Genomic DNA, 20,413 nt, shown 5'->3' with positions numbered 1-20,413 from the left:
GGGGGGGGGGGGGGGGGGGGGGGGGGACGTTTGTTTCAGAATGGCAGAGATGTTAAGGAAAACAGAGGAAAAAAACATTCACGATGAGAAAGAAAACATGGGACAGGGACAAAGAGGGGTGAGGGCTTAGATTAGCACAAAAAAAGGAAACCGCAGGAAACAGAAAGCCTGGTTGGGTGAATTGTCTTTTTTACACTACGGATAAAATAAACAAGAGATAACGTGTTAATTATTCAATCATGCCAATAAAGACTTACATGATTAATGTGTGTGTTTTCTTACCTCTTTCCAGATGAAGTAGTGGCTGAGGAAGCAGCCCACCTCTCCTTTGGTTAGAGTGCGTCCAGAGAACGGGTCATAGTAGCCTGGCAGCAGGTCGACACCCAGGATCTTAATGTCACTGCTGTTCAATGCACTGCACACACCCAGAGATATTCTATTATTATATTTACATATTTCTACTGTTTCCCAAAGGGACCTCAGTGTTGACATCATAAACAGAAAATATACATACACCACGATGAACACCACAATGGATATCTCTAGTTGCAACTTGAGTATTAAACTTATGACCGTATTTTGTTTTAACATGACCATCATAATGAGAAAATTACCTGGTTGTGCACAATTACAGTACACTAAAAATTGAGCTGAATGAACTGAACGACAGAAAACAATAAAAGTAAACAGCGGAGGAGGAAAAGAAGCAAGCTAACAGCAAAACAAAACAAAAATAATTGAATGATCATAAGAACTGCAACCACCTTTTTTAGTTGTGGTCTATACATTTTATTCAGTTCCCCATAAAAACTAAAGAGGGCATTTTGCAATTACCATCATTCATCTTAAAATATCAGGTACTGATGTATCAGTGCATTTCTGTAGGGAATTTTCTTTCCTTCTCACCAACCATTGTCCATTATACATTTTCTGTCAGCATCTGCTATTTTAGCATTGATTTTTCTCTCTTTCTCATAGAAACACTCAAAACACACTTTCCATCTAAGCCAGTTGAGTGCTCTCACTATATTGAGTCTTTCCCTGAGAGTGCACTCACTTTCCATCCACAGCGTCCACCACCTTGACATCAACCTCCAGCTCATTCAGAGAGAACAGCATCCGGTCTCTACGGTCAGAACGCCGCCGCAGATTAATCAGATATATCTGAGGAGAGGATGGTTATTTATGGACAAATGGTTATTTAACTGTGTACTGTGTAAACTGCATGTTATAACTGAAATGTATAAAATTAACTCCCACCTTTGACTTCTGTAAACAAGTCTATATCCTGCACTTTCTTAAACTGCAGAAACATACTTAAAGGAACGTGTTACATACTTAACCTGAATGATAAAACAGCCTAAAAAAAGTTCAGTTCCTCTATGCTCTCATTATTTTGTAGCCCATTTCATGAGTTTAGAATTTTAATTAAAAGCAGACATCAATACAGGCAAAACACCAGGATTTTTATTAAAACCATACAAGAATCGGGATAATTAAGTAATAAAAGATAGCCTTATTTTAATCAATTTAGACTTAAAAATTAAGAAGTTAGGGCACAGTGTTTTTCCACAGATGTTGAGACTACCATGTTGGTTGAAAAACAATCTAATATACGTATACAATGTATACAGAATATCTATAAATCAGGAATTACTGTGTCCATAAAACATATCTACATCCTTATCAGAAAAACAACAGGGTCTCTCACCTCATCAAAGCCCATGAGGTCTCTCTGTTTGGGGAACATATGGACGTAGCGTGAGTGGTGCATGGGAGGACCATCAACTGTTAGACAAGGAGAGAATAGATAGATAGGTGAACAAAAATAACATAATGAACTTGCATATCAATGTTTGATAAGATGAGGATTAACAAATAAACACTGTTTGTTGCTTTAATGTATTTTCTTCCTGTACATTAGTCTGTTCTTACTCATGGACTCAAGATGGACATGGACAAAGTTGAGCTGATCGTCTTCCAAGGTGTGGTGAGGTTTGGCCGGGACGTTCAGGTAGCCATAGCGCTCCTTGTTACACAGGTACATCTGTATCTCTGAGTAGCACCAAAGATGAATTAGTCAATAAAAGAATGAATAAATGAGACATTTGAGACATTGACATTCTTTTTTCTCCCTGTCTTTCAGTTTATATGATTACATAAACCACAGGCAATCGCTATCGAACCTGCAGCCCGGCAGGAGAAGGCGAACACGATGATGTCGTCGTATGGCCACGAGTAGTCCTTATGAGGAGGGAAGAAGGCCAGTTTCTTCATGCCTTCCTTCCTTAAATCCAGCAACATGGTGGAATGGACCATGGGCACAGGGAAGCAGCCCAGTCTGTGGCGGTGACGGGTGGGGAAATACTCTGCTGTTCGACGGTAATATCCCTGAGAAAGAGAGGGATTAGGATATACAGTAAGAGTGGGAGCACGCAGAAATATAAAAAGTATGGTTACTTTGAACGTAACATAATCTCTGTTATGCAATCAAGAAATCATATTTATTTTAAAACAAATACTTAAAGGTTGGTAATCATGCAAGTAGCAGGTATGCATGTGTAAGAGGAATCTTGACATGAAAAGGTTATTTTCTAGTCATTTTTGAGTGCTGCGCATGTGTCCAACTCAAAAGTAATGGCTGACTTTTCCTAACAACGATTGGCTGCTATCAAGTTCACTCACCTGCGGAGTGATACCGCACCAGTAGTTGGAGTACGCTCCCTGAGAATCTAGCATGGGAGCGATGACTGACTTGTTCTCTGCTATCAGTAGGTTGAGGGTGTCTGGGTTGGTGAGGATATTGTCTGTGTCAGCATACTGAAACAGACAGACAGAGGGAAAAAGAAAAGAATAGCAGAGTGACTGTGGTGTGATGTCTCTTTTCCTTTTCTTAGATGAAACGACAGCAACAAAGAGGGAACAAATCTCATGAGATTAATCTTGCAAGGGACCTGATATGAATCTTATACTGCTGTCACAAGAAAGGTTATTTTACTATGTACCAGGATGTAATCAGCCCAGCGTTTCCTGGCGAAGTTGAGTGCTGCCTGCTTCAGCTTCATTACATACTCATATCTGCTGTTGGGCCAGTGCTTGGGACCCAGCTCTCCTGCATAGGACCTAAACAGAGAAAAACGATACAGATTTTATAGTTTATTGTTGTATTGATGTTACCATTTTCTCATATATCATAATTTTCAGATAACTGGATTAGGCTGAATGGTTTGTAGCAAAAATTAATGATATAGTAAAAAGATTTTATCAACTCTCAAGAAAACAATCGATCAGCATTTTAAAGGTAACATATTATGCTAATTTTCACTGGAAGAAAATGTTAACATGCTTTAATGTTTAAAAAACACATAATTTTCTCATACTGTCCTTTGCTGTAGCACCTCTATTCACTCACACTGAACACACTTTATTTATTTTGAACACTCAATTTTAGCTTGTGTCTCTTTAAGGCCCCCCTCCCTAAAAGCCCACTTTCTGTATGGAGATAGGTCTGACTATGCAAGAGGAGGTGAGATGGGTCCAACTGCAGTCCTTCCTCCTGAGTCCCCCAGTTCTGTGAGCCAGTGGGGTTTGAGCATGAGTAGTAGGGTTCTGTTGTATGAAGGCTATGTAAACCTTCCTTTTTTCACCAAGCAGTCAACCAAAATCTGTTTCTGTAACCAGTGTTTGTGGCCCTCATCTTCTTGACAGTGTGCTCGACAGAATATGACTACCTTGGAAAATAGCGATATGGGGCACTGAATTTGACGAATGTGTGTGTTATCAGACCCCGAATTCAAAAATAAAAATTAGTCTGGAAATATGATAGACATCGCCACAGCTGAGTGTTTCTGGGGGCTCACTGATTACAGAACAACAACGCAATCTTAGATCGAACAGTGGCTGCCATTAACCTGCATTCTTTGTAATGGCCAGCAGGGGGCCACTCCACTGGTTGCAAAAAGAAGTCTGATTGCATAAGAGTTAATAGCAAAAAGACCTACTTCTCACTTGATTTATTACCTCAGTAAATACCTTCCTAATCAGTTCTCAAATCTCAATCACTAGTTTAAAGTTTTCTGCAAAACAGCACATCCACTTTACTGTTTACAGCTATTAATTTTGTAAATTATGGTCCCATTTAGAGTAAAATAGATGATAAAGCAGGGTATGTTTTAGGCTGTGGCTACGCTGTGGTAGACATGTCGCTGTGGTAGCCAATAGAGGCAAATCGTATCCACTTCACTGTGTACATTAACTTGGTGTGAACTTCTTTCTGGGTTTTGTCTGTGTTTTCGTCTAAGAACATTGACCCTTTCATTGTGTGTTTTCAGCTCAAAAGTTGTAACATTTTGGTCGCCTAAAAATGTCTTGTCGGCGTTAGGTTGTACAAAAAGACACTCTAAGGAGTCAGCCATTCATTATTTTTTCCTGTAAGTAAGATTAAGATTAAGATGAACTTTATTGTCCCCGAAGGGAAATTTGTCTTGGGCAGCAGTGCCGCAATGAGGCTGCAGTAAGCACCATACATTTATGTTACATTGCACAAGTATCAGAGACCATACCCCTGTCAATAATTAATTACAAGGTAAGTAGAACCTGAGTGATATAAACCAATGAATAATTATATTCAATTGCACTTGAGCAGATAAAGCAGAAAACAATATATCAACACTAAAGTACATCCACCATAATTCTATATTAAAAAGGAAGAACTCATATAAGACCTGGTTGATAAAAAACACTAGTGCAAGCGATCAATCAATATTAAACTAGGCTTAAAAATAATTAAAGTGCCGGAAGGGCTTCAAGCCGCCATGTTCTGAACAGATTGTTTAGAAGCGCTATGGAAGATGGGATGAAGGACAGCTTATAGCGGTTACTTTTACATCTGCTAGCTCTATAGTGTTTCCCTGAAGGTAAAACATCATATTCAGAGTGCAGAATATGTGAAGGGTCCTTCAGAATTTTCTGTGCCTGGGAGACTACCATTGTTAATTAACTTTCATGTCAGCAAGCCTCCGAATGAGCAAGTGAGGACGTGAGAAAGCAGAACTAAAATCCATAAATAAAACGCATGCATAGGCGTCCGTCCCTCCCTATATGCAAACTGGAAGGGATCAAGACAAGGAGTTACTTCTAGTCTAAGTAGGTTTAGCATTACTCTCTCAAAGCACTTCATAACCTCACATGTAAGTCCAACAGGTCTGAAATCCTAGAAAGTACATTTTCTTTTACATCTGTTTTTCACAAACCAAAATAAGCATCCCAATTAATATCAGTTAACGTGAATTACGGATGCGCCTTACTAACCAAGCTAACTGGCTCCACCCTATCATCCAAATATGGTCACTTATGGTTCAAAAAAAGACAGAGAATGCCAAAACGCCAAACTTGAGGCTTCAAAATGATAGTCCACAAACCAATGGGTGACACTGGCTATGTCCACTTCTTTTATACAGTCTGTGATCGTTACACATATTAAAACAAACCAAAAATCTTGGAGGTGTTTTTATATAGTAGGTTATAGTCTCAGTTTTCTTTTAAGATGCCAAACAAACACCCTGGATTCACCTAACTGTATAAACCTACTAAGGAAATAGAAGAAGTCCAAACTTCTGAATTTACACTTATTTATTCAGAACATTTTGTAACACACTACACAAAATAAAACCCCTCCCTACCTCCCTCTCCCCGCCCAAATCTCAGTGAATTGTCCCTCCCGGCTCCCTTACAGTCAAGATGGCAACAAAGATAACAAAAACAGGGCTTTAGTCATCTGGTATTGTGCCTGACTTTAGTGGATCACAACATTTCGGGTATGGCATTAATCACCAGAGGCGGTACAAGATGAGACGATGCTTTTCCATGGATGTCAGTTTTTGTTCAGCCTTGTTTTTTGTTTTTTTTAGCCTAGCGCATTGCCAGAAATACCTTTCGCTAAGTCCTAATGCATACTAAACAGACGAAAGTCTACTATAGGCTCAGTAACAATCTAATCTGGCTGAATTGCCCAAATTAATTCTACATACAGTTAACACTGAATCTGTTCTATAAACGGCTTAAATAACAGCTAGACTGACAGCTCATAAAGTTAAGTGACTGTAAGCAGATTAGCAGAGTTAAATCAGACTGTAATTGACATGCACAAATAATTTCCACTAATGACCTCTTCAGCTCAGATGTATGTCCACACAGGGTTACACGTGTGGACAAGCAGTGGCATGCTGCATCATTCTTCATTATGTAAAGTGAAAACGAGGGTTTCTTCACTACGACTAATTGGTAAACTACAGATTTAGAGGCTTCAAAAGTGTGTTAATAAACTAAATATTAAACTATAAACTTGGAGTGTTTGCAGATGTATTTGGTAAATTCAATTTATCACCAACAGAATGACACTTGAAGGAAGCTTTGATTGTGATCCTGATTAAATACAAGAGAGGGAGTAGGCTTACTCCTTTCTTTTCCTTCATATAATGCACCTACTGAAGTGTCCTTGGTAAGAGTTACTTAGATCTATTCGTGACCTATAGGTACAGGACAGGATGTTTACTTACCCAGATCACTACTGCAAATATAGTTCGCTACATAAAAATATTTGGACTTACGTGGGCTGGTCCATTGGTCTCCACTCAACATAATGGTAAAACTTCTGCATGACTGTAAGCCACTCTTTCAGTATGGCTGTGGTGTTATCGGTGTTGTGATCCGTGGCTGCCCTGAAGAGCACAGAGAGAGGAGAGTGTAAAATAAATGCACATCTTCAAAATTGTTTTGTTTCAAATGCTGGTTTAAATGAGGAGAAATATATTCCAACAAATCTTTAACATCTTTTTTATGCTGTCATTGCATATTATACTAGATTTGGCAGTATTTCCCTCATTAGACAAAGATGGTCACAACTTTGAAGCGCATCACTAAATTGGAAGAGGCAATAGTTAGTGGGGTGCTTTCAGAGTGAACCTTTTTCAATCAGGATGTCCCATTTGACATCTATAATCTCTTAGTAACTGTGCCCAACCTTCAAAAGTGTTTGGATAGCTTTTAACATCTTACTTCTACTCCAGAGCTGGAGTGTCTACTCCAGTAGACTTGGTGGAAAGCAGCATCAATGAATTAGTGTTCTTAAGGTATTTAATTTGCTGGATTAGTTGAAAGCAGACACTCTTGTCTAGTTATTTCATCCATTAGCAATTTCTCAATCAATTTGTAGACAAGTGACTTTTTCATGATATTGATATAGTGATATAAAATGTCATTGCTGTGACATAGGATTTGTCCCCACAAATCCCCACCCTAGCTCAAAAGTGTACTTGAATAACACACCACCTATAGTATAATTATCACCTTTTTACAAAACACATAGGCCTAACAAAACAATATCTGTACATTTTTCCTACATCACTGTTCACCATAGGTCGTTTTATGTGATTATCACAGCCCTAAGTGGTGCTGTAAAGGCAAACGGGTAACAGTTAATCTTTCTCTTAATGAAATTTTAACAGATTTTAAATTAGATCAGGGTAACTTTATGACACAAAGTATCCTACATCAAAGTACCCCACAGAGGCATTTGCAACTAAAAACCCTTCGAGGACCTTTCAGTTTGTGAGTTTTAATCATTATTGTTAGACATATTTTATTAAAATACTTGCAAAAAACAGTTAGAACAAACTCAACAAAACAAAAAATATCATGCAATCCACAGTAGGAAATGGATGTAGCAGAGTGAAAGGCAGCCTGGGCTGTGAAAGGCACTGAGGGAAGAAGGGAGGGGTAGGACGCTGCTGCTTTCAAAAACTAATTTAAATGCCATTGACCTTTTGAACGGCTTCTTTAGATAAAAAGGAGAGCCCTCTACAAACAGCCTGGCAGTGCATGCAGTCCACAGAGCCCATGCAGGAAACCCACCACACAGAGATGCGATCTTTGGGGAATTTGAGCCTCTCCAGAGCTCCGAGGTAGTACGGCAGGGAGTGAGCGGTGTTTCTGGCTATGATAGCGACAACCACCGTAGGAGGCTGCATTTTCGACTCCTCCGGATATTTTTCCTCCGAAAAGTAACATTCAGCCTGGAAAACCAAGGCCCCGAAAACTAGAAAGTGAAGTAACATGATGGAAGCTGTGAGGGTTTTGATCCGCGGTGCTTCAGCACAGCTAGTAGCTGCTGGACGCGTCAGCAGTCCTAGAAAAAAAAGGGTTTCCCATAAGTTTTCAACCCCCCCCCACCCTTATTTTGTGTTCAGGCTGGCTCGCTTTTTCCAAGAACAAATCCAAACCCAGCCAGAGAGAGGGTTAAATGACAACTTCCGCTTTAGGCCTGTGGCACAAGAAAAGTCTGACAACGTTATCCAAATATGAAGGCGTGATTTGGCCAGGTTGTAGTTCTTCGTAAATCTCTGCAGACAATGCAGACATACAGTGGGGAAGACGTTAGTATTCAGAAAAACCTCTAAAGGAATAAATCAGTTTGTCTTTAGTTATTGCTGGATAAATGTGTAAAATATCATGAAATGCATTTATAGTACCGATTTCAAGTGATAACACATTGTTGCTTTGAGTCGAAAATAGTAGCCTACCTCTGCTCGTTTCTCCCTGTTTCATTTTTAGCACAGTTTGCAAGTCAGCAGATAAATTCTAACCATTTAGACTAACATTATTATATAACCTTAAGCAGGCATGTTTCCTGTTATGAAATATAATATGTAAGTGAGATACTGAATGAAGGTGTAGTCTAAAATCTGTAGGCTAAAATGTACACTACATCAGTATTATGATGAGTTTCTGGTGTTTATTCTGGCAGCAGTTTCAGAGATTCACCAGCAGAGGGGGGTTTTGATCCAAGAGAAGGCCCATTACTCACTCTGTCTGAGGCCTTTGATCTCATGCTTGTCTTTGGTTAATGGTGGGATAACTAATTACATTTTCTCAAGGACTGCATTCAGTTACACTTATGGGGTTACTTGTACGAGTATTTTCATGCTACTTTAAACTTCTACACTTCTACATTTAGAGGGATACCCTACTTTCACTCCGCATTTATTTGCAATAATAGTTACTAGTATCTTTGTAACATATAATTCTACATACAAAACATCTGATTGTTGTAGATTAAAGTACACAGCTGTAGATACAGTATAAAACAGTTCAGATTAGCTACAACATTGTAACAACATAACACATTGAAAGTGGCCATCCTGCATAATGACTACATTTGACATACATACTACATTTTGCTGATAATAGGCTACTTCTACATTTATGTAAATACTTCTACACTGTGGTATTTGCTACTTTTCCATAAGTAAAAGAGTCTTGGGTTAATCACAATTACTGTATATGGCCTGCTGTCAAAAGCCACACTGAGCTCTCAAAGAAAACCAAAAATGCAGAAGTCGGGGTTGTTGTTTTTTTTTGCATCAGCTGCTAGTAGGTGCTCATTGGTTACCTCACACACAGAATCTCAAAAAAAGATTATGTTCAAAGAGATGATAATTGGGAAAGGTACAAGTACTTTATATAGAAAAGATAAGATTTAAGATAAAGGGATCTAAAACTGTGTTGGGATGGGTGGTGGCACATGTATTGTGCAATGCACGCCACAGGGGCAGGAGGCTTCATGGCTGTAACTGTCTCCTGTAGGATGGGTTAAGTAATGAGTTTAGTATCGGAGGCTTGATCATTGAAACAATGATCAATGGGACGGATGTTCAACCTAATATTCATTGGAATTCTGGAGAGGGGGACTGATCACTGAATCCGTGGAGTCATGGCAGTTCTTAACAACAACAAAGGAACGTTTCTGGCACTGAGCCATGAGGCCCCCTAAAAAGTTAGAAAGTTACATACAACTTTTAATTTGTCATTTTCCATTTGCACCCTGGTTTTATTTATTAAAGGACTATATAGCCTAGAGTGGTCTGTTGAGAAGAGAAGCGGTAGGTTTTGATGCTCTCAGAGAATCAATTGTTGAGAAAGAACCAAGAAAACCGAGATTAGTTCCTCAGTAAATTAAAGGGTCAAAGATGCTTCTTTAATGTATTGGGTGCCACTATGTGGGCATCAGACAAGTCGTACCTGATTAGTGGATGCAGGAGCAGACAGGTTAGACCTTAGGAATGTGGTGAGTTTCAAGCTTGTGAACAGATGAGGTCAGAGGATTAAATGTGTGTGGGGTCAGTTACTGATGGAACAAGGCCAACTACAACGGTCACAAAGTAAAGGAATATGCCAAACAAAAATTGGTGGAAAAGGTAAAGATAGCTTCCATTACTCACTTAAATAAATAAACACTGGTATTCGTCAATCTGAGGGTCAACAAGTCCCAAGGTACAAGGTAGATTTATTTATCATTTTACGACACATTGTTGTATAACGAGGTGAAATTGTAGTTCTCTTTATACTCACAAAAGCAAAACGTTATATCCAAGACTTATATACAGTAGATGGGTGGATAAATAACGAGTCATAGAAATATATTTTACATGATGGAGAGCTGAGGATGAATTTAGGAGTCTCAGCCTGAGGGAAGAAGCTGCTAAGAAGTCTGGTGGTATGACAGCAGCAGGGTGAACAGGCTGTGGCTGGATGGGTACTGTCTTTTAGTATCCTTTGGGCTGTACACAGGCACCTCACCTCAGTGATATCAGTGATAATCAGTAGATGGATACCAATGATCTTCTGAGCAGAGTTATTCACCCGCTGCAGACGTCTTCTGTCTTGGGCCATGCATATCCCAGGGCAGTTTGTGATGTTTTCAGTCAGGATGCTTTCTATTGCTCCTCTGTAAAGGATAATCCCATCATCTAAATGAGATAGATTAGACACAATATCACTAAAGTAACTATCTAAATAATAGTAACAATGTCAAATCTATTGTGTTCAATCAGCAGTCCATTCCATCACACTCATAATGTTCATACATATACACATGCACAATTAACTCTTCTAGGAAATCTTGGCCAGAAGAACACTTTTCTAAGAACAAAAAAAATATATATTGGAACTAAATTAAATATTACCAAAACCATAGTGAATTTAACAATGCAAACATTTTCATACTGATGCTCAATCTGCTCCACACTCCAGTGAAAATTAAAGATCAGAAGTGGAGGTCAGCAGGACAGAGGCTGTGGAGAAAGCAAAAAGAGGAGTGATGGGAGCAGGAGGAAGAGAATGAGATGATGGAAAGAAAGAATGAGGAAAAGGCGCAGAGTCATAAATGTGGGTGGAAAATAATAAGCAAAGTAATATATAATGCATTTTGACTCTTTTGGTGGGCTCTGTGAATAAACGGAGGCAGTCATAGGCTGACAATAGCAGAGTTGGGTTAAATCGGCTGTTTGTGTGGACAGGTCATCGGGTCGAGGGTCACATCTCTCCTATTCATGACACCCCAAGTGTTGCCACGCTCACACACAAACACACACTTGCGCGCACACATACACGTATGGCAGGGGCACTTTCCCAGCATTTGTGGCTGGGGCAGATCTGGGAGAGTTCACCTCGGGTGCACTAACTTTTCACTGCGAGGTCAAGGGTGGAGATGGAGTTTGGGTGTGGGGGTGTGTGAAAGAGAGTTTTGGGGGGAGAAGGAAAAGACAGACAGAACGAAGGACAAAAAGGAAATCTTCATTGTTTAGACCAGATTGCAGGAGAGAGAAAAGAAAAAGTGGGTAAATTGCAGTTATTGAATTACTTGTGTGGCTTTGCTTTAAAGATCTTTTCACCCAAATTACAAAAAAAACCCAAACACATTTTCTTACTCTCCTTTAGTGGAATATACCCATATAGATGGTTTTGGTTTTATTTGTGCAGGTTTTGAAATATCAAACCCTGAGATTTCTGCCTTCATTCCAATACAGTGGAGGTGAATGGGATTTTGTTTGTGGCACTCAAAGCAGTGAAAAGTGACATTTTGAAAATTCAGCAGCAACGTGTCTTTTTTAGAATCCACTTATCCTGAATAATCTGCAATCTTTGCTGCAACAAAATAAGTCAACATGTTCTGCAGATTATTTTGAGTAGCAGGGATAATGATTTTGGAAAGACAGTAATTCTTCGTCGCTCGGAGCCCCACAAACGTACAGGAGTAGCAGCAGAACTCTAACAAAAAACGTCAAGCAAAATAAACCAAAACTATCTGCATGATACCACTGATGATAAGTGGGCATATATTGTTTTTTGGAACTACTCAACAATACACGCCTCAACCAGCCAGGCAGTCACTAAGCCACCAATCTCTCTTTCATCTTCTCTTCTCCCAGTCAGAACACTTCAGTTAGCGTGAGAGAATGAGTGGCTGCAGGTTAGGATGTGTCCAAGGGAAAGTGTTTCTGTCTTTGTCTTTGCGTGTTGGGACCGGGGCTGGTAGGCAGCAGAGAGTCGTGACATTCTCACAAGCTTCCGGGACCTTTATTGCTGTGGCAATAATCAATAGCGTTCCCACAGAGACAGAGTCTTTTGGCTGGGCGGGTCAATACCTGTCACTCAGGGTCTGATCCGTGGCACATACCCTCTTACTCAGCAGCTACAGCAGCCTCACTCTGTCTGCACCCCTCCTCCCATGTCATCTTATGTATCTCAGGAGTGTAATGTTATCACAATTTAAGCAGACATGTGTTTCATCTGAAATCATATCCAACTGAGCCACAGTATCAGTGAAAATCTATAGTGACTCCTATAGGACTGCAATTAATGATGGTTTTTGATTCTTTTTGAGTAATTTATTTGTCCAAAACCCATTTGCAATGATATAAACCAGAGAAAAGCAGCAGATCTGAGGAGCTGGAACCAGAGAATGATCTGCATTTCTTGATAAAAGACTTAAACAATCATTCAATAATCAGCATTTGTTATCAGTGAATATTCTTTCAATTGACGAATCAGTTCATCTTTTCATCACTCAACTCCAGTTGTGGTTAACGTGTTTTATTGTAAACCGAATGATTACATAATCATCTGCAGGTTCAGAAAATTCCACGACCAGCTTATGAAACTCTTTCAAAACTAATTTTATGAATAGAAAATTTCATACATGGCAGTTTTGAGAAAATCAAATCAGGGGTTTTTTTTCTGCTACTAAGCAGCTGATATTTGAGAAACTCGAGATTGTTTTCCTAAAAACAAAAATAGGCTACTGTTCACTTGGTTGCGAAGGAGGCTGTTGGTAAGCTAACTGTGAAAATGTAACCTTGTGATCATTTCAGTTTAGAGTTCTTGTGGTGCACACTTTGAATTACATTCAGTCACTATTTAGTTACACTAATAAAAAGAACATTATGTTGAAACTCACACATTTTGACTGTCTCCTTTCATCTCAGTAATATGTGTAGCTAATCCAACAAGAGCTGGTTTCCAACAAGAATGGTTTTTGCACATTTACTGTAAGTAAGCGACAAGTCAGCATGTTTGTTAGAAATATAAATATCGTCATGTTTCTGGTCACAATGGACAGTGTCAGATGAAGAGGGGATGTTGAGGAGCTGGGAGCAGTATAGTGGGCTGGGCTTTGTTTTGTTTTTGTTTTTTTTTACCCCAGGTGGCCAAAACTGCTGTTTGACTCAAGCGCTTTAACAGAATTGCTTCAGTAAAAAAATAACCTGTGTACGTCAAGTCCAGTCTTTACACAACGCCACTTAGTCAGCACAGAGAAGCCGATGCTCAGACTGAATGCTCTGGCAATACCTGAAATAATGAGATTATGAGGATAGTGATGGAGGTATGATTGCATTACCTGTTCTCATGAATATGAAACAGATTGTCAACAAAACATTTATAATATTTGATTTTTTTTTTAGTTCATTTGAATGTTATCAAATACAAAACCTGCTCAGTAAATTCATTTTACAGTAGATGATGACAGTGAGCCTTACAGTCTGGTGTGAAGTGAGGGAAAAATCTCCTTTAAACCTTCTTCCACCTTTACGCTGCTGCAGTTTAGAGTCACTTCATAGATTTTGGTTGCAGAGGCATGATTTAGGAATATCAGCTTCTTTTTTTTACTTCTCACAGAAATCTCAAACCCTGCACACTGATTCAAAGGTGGTTTTACTTTTGTATCTTTAAAATCTTACAGACATAACAGATAACAAATTACAGGATATTTGTGAACACCCTTGGGCCCCGTGATCTCTACAAAGTAATAGTGAGATTAGTGTGGACTTCTCTGCTTCTCATCTTCTCTGCTAGTCCCTGGATGACGCTGTCCGTCGCCTCGTTGCCAAGCAACAACGCAGCCACTGTCAAAGAATTCTGGGGGATGTTTAGGCAGCGGCATGCTTTGGGGGGAAGGAGTGTGTGTGTGTGTGTGGCGGCAGAGGAGAAGCAGGAGTGTGTATTGGCCTGGGTAAAGAGTAGAAGGACACTCTCTGTTGTGCATTTATATGAGAATTTTCTTTTAATCTTTTAATCTCAGCCATTACACCACTTGGTGATTCTTCAAGATCTGTTTTACAATCCAGCCTTTCATCAGTGTCACAAAGTAGGCCTACATCCCGGATCTCTGACGAGTCAACTTTTCTCTCACCAAGAAAGAAGAACTTGCTCTTCACACACACACACACACACACACACACACACACACATATGTTTTTGATGTTTACAGTGTGTTTTCATTGTTTTACCCTGGTCACAAGGTGATCTTCTTGACCTACAATAACATGTGAACCAAACTCTGAAATATTTTCCCCATAAGAAATATTACATTTTGGCAACACTACATGCAAGAAGTAAATGAATGTGCAAAAAGAAAAAAAGCATGTTATGTTCTTATGGGACTGTGGGACACAGAATGCATTTCCAATGAAAGCTAAAACGGTCTCTCTTGTGTGTCATGGCCGTAAGACTTCGATGCCTCTCTATAATTGGCTTCCTGCATTCGCTGTCTGTCTCCTTTAACGCCCCTGGTCGTGCATCATATTTCCTGCCTATCGCGTACATTTTCTCTACTAAATGTTGCAAGCTGCCAGCACAGATGAACAGGTCCCAATTTTATCATGGTTGCTGGATGAAATTGGCATAGTGCTGCTCCCATAATGATGTTTTTGAAAAACACAACAGTGGTAGATATGTGTGCAGGACTTGTGTTTGTCCACTGAGCCTGTTCAAAAAGTCTCCTCCCAATTTACCTCTTTGTCCATTTGACTCTATATCCTGTGTTGCCTAAACATGCTTCCCACAATAAATTTCAATGACATTCCCTGCCACAGCGTTGCCTCTCTCTCTAACCTCTCTCCTCTGCTCTCCATCCTCTATAGCCTTGCCCTAGCAGCGGGGAGGAGATGCCTTCACCAGAGGAGGTTTATTTTAAGGATTCCCCTGTTCCCTTTGTCCTCTCTCTACTTTCCATTTCTCGAGGGGACGGTTTCATAGCCCACCCCGTCGACTGGGCCTCTCTCTCCCCTGCCAGGCCTTTTAGCCAGCGGGTTAAACATTGATTTGTGAATGGAGGGAAGCACAGTGGCCCCTGCGTCGAGTGCAGCGGTCCCCTACTGTTTCTGTGTGTACACACACACACCCCTACTATACACCACCAAGACTAACAGCCAACATGAAAGCTACTGAGCTAAAAGGCCTTAATTCAACAAACTGAAGATGATAGTGTTTCAAATGTTTTTGTGTTGCAATTTAGCCTTTGATAGTTTTGATTGGACTTTTTTAAAATACAAAGTCGTCGGACAATTTCCACATTGTCACAGCATTGTGTTTTCTTACTAACTAAAGCCAAATACCTATAGGCCTACAACTTAACAGAAACGTTTAACATTTTTAAGGGACAAACTTGTTTTAGTGCTTGAACTTAAAATGGTCCAAATCTAATGTTTTAACATGTCTGGAACATCATTTTCAGATTTAAAGATGTTTCTTGTCGACAAAATAAGTAAATAACATATCCTGTACATCACTTGTTGAGCTGTCTGTACATATAGGCAATATTTTTAAGCTCAAAAGAACAAACTTCTGTGATCTTAACAGTGTGTGTTTGATGTGGTTACAAGGTCAAAAAACGGATCTTTGCACTGTGTTACTGCTTCTGAGAGTGTCAAAACTCCTCAGATCCATGAGTGAAGGGTGTCAAGGTGAGAGTGAAAGTGGACCCTCTTGACTTCTTACTGGGTTTCCCGCCTGTGGAAGAGTCAGGGCATGAAAAGGCAAAGAGGGAGAAAGAGAGGGGAGTGGAAATGGAGGGGTTCCTTTTGACCACTCAAAAAAGAGAGCAATGAATGAGAGGCGGGCTGGGGCTGAGAGGGGCTCTGGCCCTGTGGATCAGCAGAGGTTAACTCGGCTTCTTCAGAGGAATGAAAAGGGAAAAAACGGATTGAGCTTTAAAGAGGAGGACCCCCTGCGCCCGGGGGCGGGATCAGACAGGATGATTTATTAGAGAGAGAGAGAGAGAGAGAGAGAGAGAGAGAGAGAGAGAGAGAGAGAGGAGGTGACGTTTGTAAGCATCCAAAAGCTGCAGCGCAAACGCAGCATTCAAAAGTGCTGATATGCACGACATGAGGATGGGCTTGAGTCAGATTCCAGCGAAAGGGAGACACCGGCGTAGCCCTTACCTCTCTCACTCACATATCGGGGCTTTTACACAAAACCATGTTACGCATGAACATAAAAGCGTCCCAACTCTCTTAATAGGATTTTTCAGTGTGCTAAAAAGCAGCTTTGTGTGCTTTCAAGCAGAAAACGCTCACAAAAAAGTTCTTTAATTTGGTTCTTTTGTTTAATTGATTGTTAAAAATCTCATTAGTGACAGTGTTCCTGATTTAACCAGGTGCTTTAACCTTGGCGTTTAAAAATAAACAGAACAGCTGCACAAGTGCAACATAGCAGAGGTTTATAGTGTAAAATTATATATGCAATGCATTGCAAAGCCTATACCAAATGATCATTATAGTTTTGCAATCTTTTTGTGTGAAATGTGCTATATAAATCAAGATGCATCATTATGTAAAAGTATTAGACAACACGGCCTATGTCGCCCCATCAATCGTCTGTCACATGAGCATCATATAATCCACTCATTTTCTGTCACTCCGGACCACACTTGCCACACAGGCCTACAGGCTGCCCTTTCTGCAACAGAATGGCTGCACATGGCGCTGAAGGCACCGCTTTATGTCCAAGTGCCTGGTTACAGCGTTGCACTAGTTTGCTCACACAAGAGAGGGGGCACAAGACAAACACTAAACGTCATGCAGTGCGGTCAGAGAGTAAACAGTGTCGGGATTGTAATCTCTTTTTGGGTAGAAAATAGGGCTGTTGTGTCTTTAAGAGGGGCTGCTGGTCCCTCATCGCAGCTGCTGGCGTGTGTGTGTGTGTGTGTGTGTGTGTGTGTGTGTGTGTGTGTGTGTGTGTGACACAGAGGACAGCGGAGATTCATTACTTAAGCAGTACAATGGACATTTATCACCCCGTGGTGTTATTCAAATTCAGTACCAAGCGAGGACCTTCTCCACTCCTCTCTCCGCCTTGCGTCGCGGCCGCAGCGTTCATTGTTGGAGCAGCGTAAAGAAAAAGCCAGGAGGGCAGAGAGACATCCATCCAGTCAGCCAGTCAGTCCGAGAGACCCGTAAAGGAAGGATGGAAGGAAGGCAGGAGCGTCTGTCCGGAGTGTACGAAGCCCGCTGCTCTCCTGCTCCTCCTCAGCCTCTTTTTGTCAGCATCCAACGCTGCTCGCTGGGGGGCATTTGGACGGAGCAGAGCGATCCGAGAGAACGCACGTCGTGGGAACTGAACCAAGGACGCACCAACGGGAACTAAAGGGGTTTCCATTTTTTATTTATTTATTTTTTCATTTCGGTTTCATTACCAGCTATAAAACCCCAGAGGAAAGAACATGAACGCTCCAAGTGTATTTCTTCAAATAGGAGAGGATTTTTTTTTATTATTTAACATCCGTGGAAAGCCATTGTGCATCTTGAGGCACCAGAACTGAACAGTCTTTCCCTAAATCGATGACAGAGCACAGGTGCAGGAATGGCGAAACGTTTTCCTGGCGTTCTCACCTCGAACTTTAAAATGAAGGAAAGTCCAGTTGAGCTGTTTGATTCCTGTCTTTTACACCGTTTTTGAGACACTTTAAAAGTAATAATCTCTGGTGTACCGAAGGAGATGACATTTTTACTTAAAGATGCAACGACCGTTCAGCCATCTTAAGGGCCCAGAGATCTGGACAGACTTGGGGTTAACTTTAAAACTAGCAACCAGTGTAAAGACTTGGGGAGATAATGGTAGCTATTTCATACAGCATTTTTTTTTAAAGTCACACAGCTTTAACAATGCCTCCTTAGCATTATCAAACAATTCCTCAAAAGACGGGAGTTTCTTCTAATGTGGCGATCAGTCCAACAGAGATCAGCTTCTAGCTGACATTTATTAACGGAGTGTGCTCAAGCATTTTGGAGTTTGAAGGAAAGTTGCACTGCAGGCTATTTGAATATATTTTTTATGTCTTGGGGTTTAGTTTTCTGCTGCAACAACTCAGTTTTGGAGATGCACAGGAAAGCTAATTTTCCAAAGTAAAAGGCGAATCAGAGGCACTGCTGAGCAGGGAGAGTGTCAAAAATAATGCACTGTACTGCAACTCTTTATCTTGTAGGGAAAAAAGGGAAAGAAAACAGTTTTCGGCGTCAGACGCATCCAATACTCTCAAAGGGCATTTAGGCAGCCGTAGCAGGTGCAGCCATGGGCCTATATAATAACTGTGCCCGTGCACACTTGTGATTTAAATAATCAAATGCTTAATTTCCTCTTTTAATCTTGGCAGAGCATTTACAGAGTCTTTAGCGACTGATTGTCCAAACGCAATTCTTGAGTAAACTCAAATTCACCCCCAAGAATTGTGTATGGACATCTGTTGCTGCAGACTCACATTCATCACTGCTGTCTTTGGCCAAACGCCACACCAAGAATGTAGGCCTCCAAACCACAAAGAAGGCTATAGAAAGGCCTTTAGTCCCCGTTTGGTTTTGTAACTGTCACATTTCAGGTAAGATACAACCCACATGTAGCATGTTATAGAGAAAAACGGCGCGGGCCTTGGCCAATAAAGTGGAGGAAACCTATTCTGCCTCATGTAATGTGTTTTTCGGGGGTGTCCGTTGTGGTTGGCCCGATTGATATTTACACTTTGTCGAAGATCTAATCAAGACTGTTTGTTTTAAATGGCAAATATCGACTAGAAGCATTGATGTATCGACTGTGTTTGGCAAATAGTAGAAAGCAGTAAGTTGAGTGGTCACAGAGTGAGGCCTGCATGCAGCACAGATGCACGCTGTGGATGAGACGAGCAAAGCTAAAAAAAAAAAATAATAATAAAAATAGACCTTCTCTGATATTTGAAGTCATGGACGAGGAGGATAAATACAAATAAACGAGGAAGATTTGATAGCCTACATTAAAAAAACGTTTTCGTTAAAACTACATTTGGTGGTAAAATAGCTTCTTAAATAATTTCTAATATTAATAGGGTATTAAGAGCATATTAGAGCTTATTAAGGCAAAGCCTAAAGTGCATCACACAGGATGCCAGTTAATCACATATAGGCCTATTACTTAAAACATAATTTTTAAAAGACATTTAGTCCTTCTAAGGTAAAGGCAAAGGCAATGTACTTAATTTAAAGGTGTTTACTGTACTGTAACAACAGAAAACACACAGAAGAGGCCTGATGGTTGATGCTGCCAATTCTCTGGAGCCAAACAGCGTCACAGATTAATCACGTGGGACACCTTTTGATTCATTAGATGTTTTTATCCAATCACTTTTTATTCCTTTTTAAAATTTAATGATTTAACAACGTTAAAATAGTTCAAATTGTTTTTAAACGAGAAATGAATTAACATTTAAACTAAGATTAATCCAATAAATAATAAACACGATTCACGTTTTAATGCAAAACGTATATCAAAAATATATTACCTCTAGCTATTTTCTTATTTTAAATATCTTTTTTTTAAATGTCTTTGATTTTTTTTCTCTGTTGTAGACTCACAATTAAATTCAAAACACTAAACACACACATACACCCACCCACCCACCCACACACACAAACACACACACACACACACACACACACACACACACACACACACACAAACAGCCAACGTGTGTGTTGTTGTTGAACATGAAAGGCTAACCTTTCTTAATTCCAGGGGATCAGTGCATCATGTTTGCCCATGCAGAAATGCTTCTGTGTGAAATGGACTCTGCAAGTCTCTACTGTTTCTCTTCATTTATTTTACAGACTACTGGTAGCCTCTGAATTACAACCGCATGCTAGATATTGTAATATCTGTAACCTTTTCTGCACAAATGCATGATTTGTGCACTTTATGCGTTTTAACAAAAAAAACTAATGCATTACAGGAATGTGTTTCCCACAAAGAGCTCCTTTTTTAATTTTTTAATCAG

General features: G+C 40.0%; 1 protein-coding gene and 1 long non-coding RNA gene across 2 annotated transcripts in view; one reads left to right on the top strand and one right to left on the bottom strand.

Moving 5' to 3' along the window:
- Nucleotides 1-1,471, top strand: part of LOC123981743 — a 9,036-nt gene extending 7,565 nt beyond the window's left edge. Inside the window, exon 3 of the long non-coding RNA XR_006827818.1 lies at nt 293-1,471. This is a non-coding gene — a long non-coding RNA (uncharacterized LOC123981743). The remainder of the gene's footprint in view (nt 1-292) is intronic.
- Nucleotides 1-8,238, bottom strand: part of cercam (cerebral endothelial cell adhesion molecule) — a 13,404-nt gene extending 5,166 nt beyond the window's left edge. Inside the window, exons 1-9 of the mRNA XM_046066862.1 lie at nt 7,912-8,238; nt 6,609-6,719; nt 3,006-3,123; nt 2,686-2,820; nt 2,187-2,391; nt 1,936-2,055; nt 1,712-1,788; nt 1,058-1,164; nt 283-415 (exon numbers count right to left, since the gene is read on the bottom strand). Coding sequence (XP_045922818.1) covers nt 283-415; nt 1,058-1,164; nt 1,712-1,788; nt 1,936-2,055; nt 2,187-2,391; nt 2,686-2,820; nt 3,006-3,123; nt 6,609-6,719; nt 7,912-8,114 — 1,209 coding nt within the window. The 5' untranslated portion in view covers nt 8,115-8,238. The remainder of the gene's footprint in view (nt 1-282; nt 416-1,057; nt 1,165-1,711; nt 1,789-1,935; nt 2,056-2,186; nt 2,392-2,685; nt 2,821-3,005; nt 3,124-6,608; nt 6,720-7,911) is intronic.
- Between the last annotated feature and the right edge of the window lie 12,175 nt (nt 8,239-20,413).

The sequence above is a fragment of the Micropterus dolomieu genome, linkage group LG13, assembly GCF_021292245.1.
Source record: "Micropterus dolomieu isolate WLL.071019.BEF.003 ecotype Adirondacks linkage group LG13, ASM2129224v1, whole genome shotgun sequence".
Classification (NCBI taxonomy): domain Eukaryota; kingdom Metazoa; phylum Chordata; class Actinopteri; order Centrarchiformes; family Centrarchidae; genus Micropterus; species Micropterus dolomieu.
Note: the sequence above shows the minus strand (reverse complement) of the source record. Positions and strands in the feature narration are given on the sequence as shown.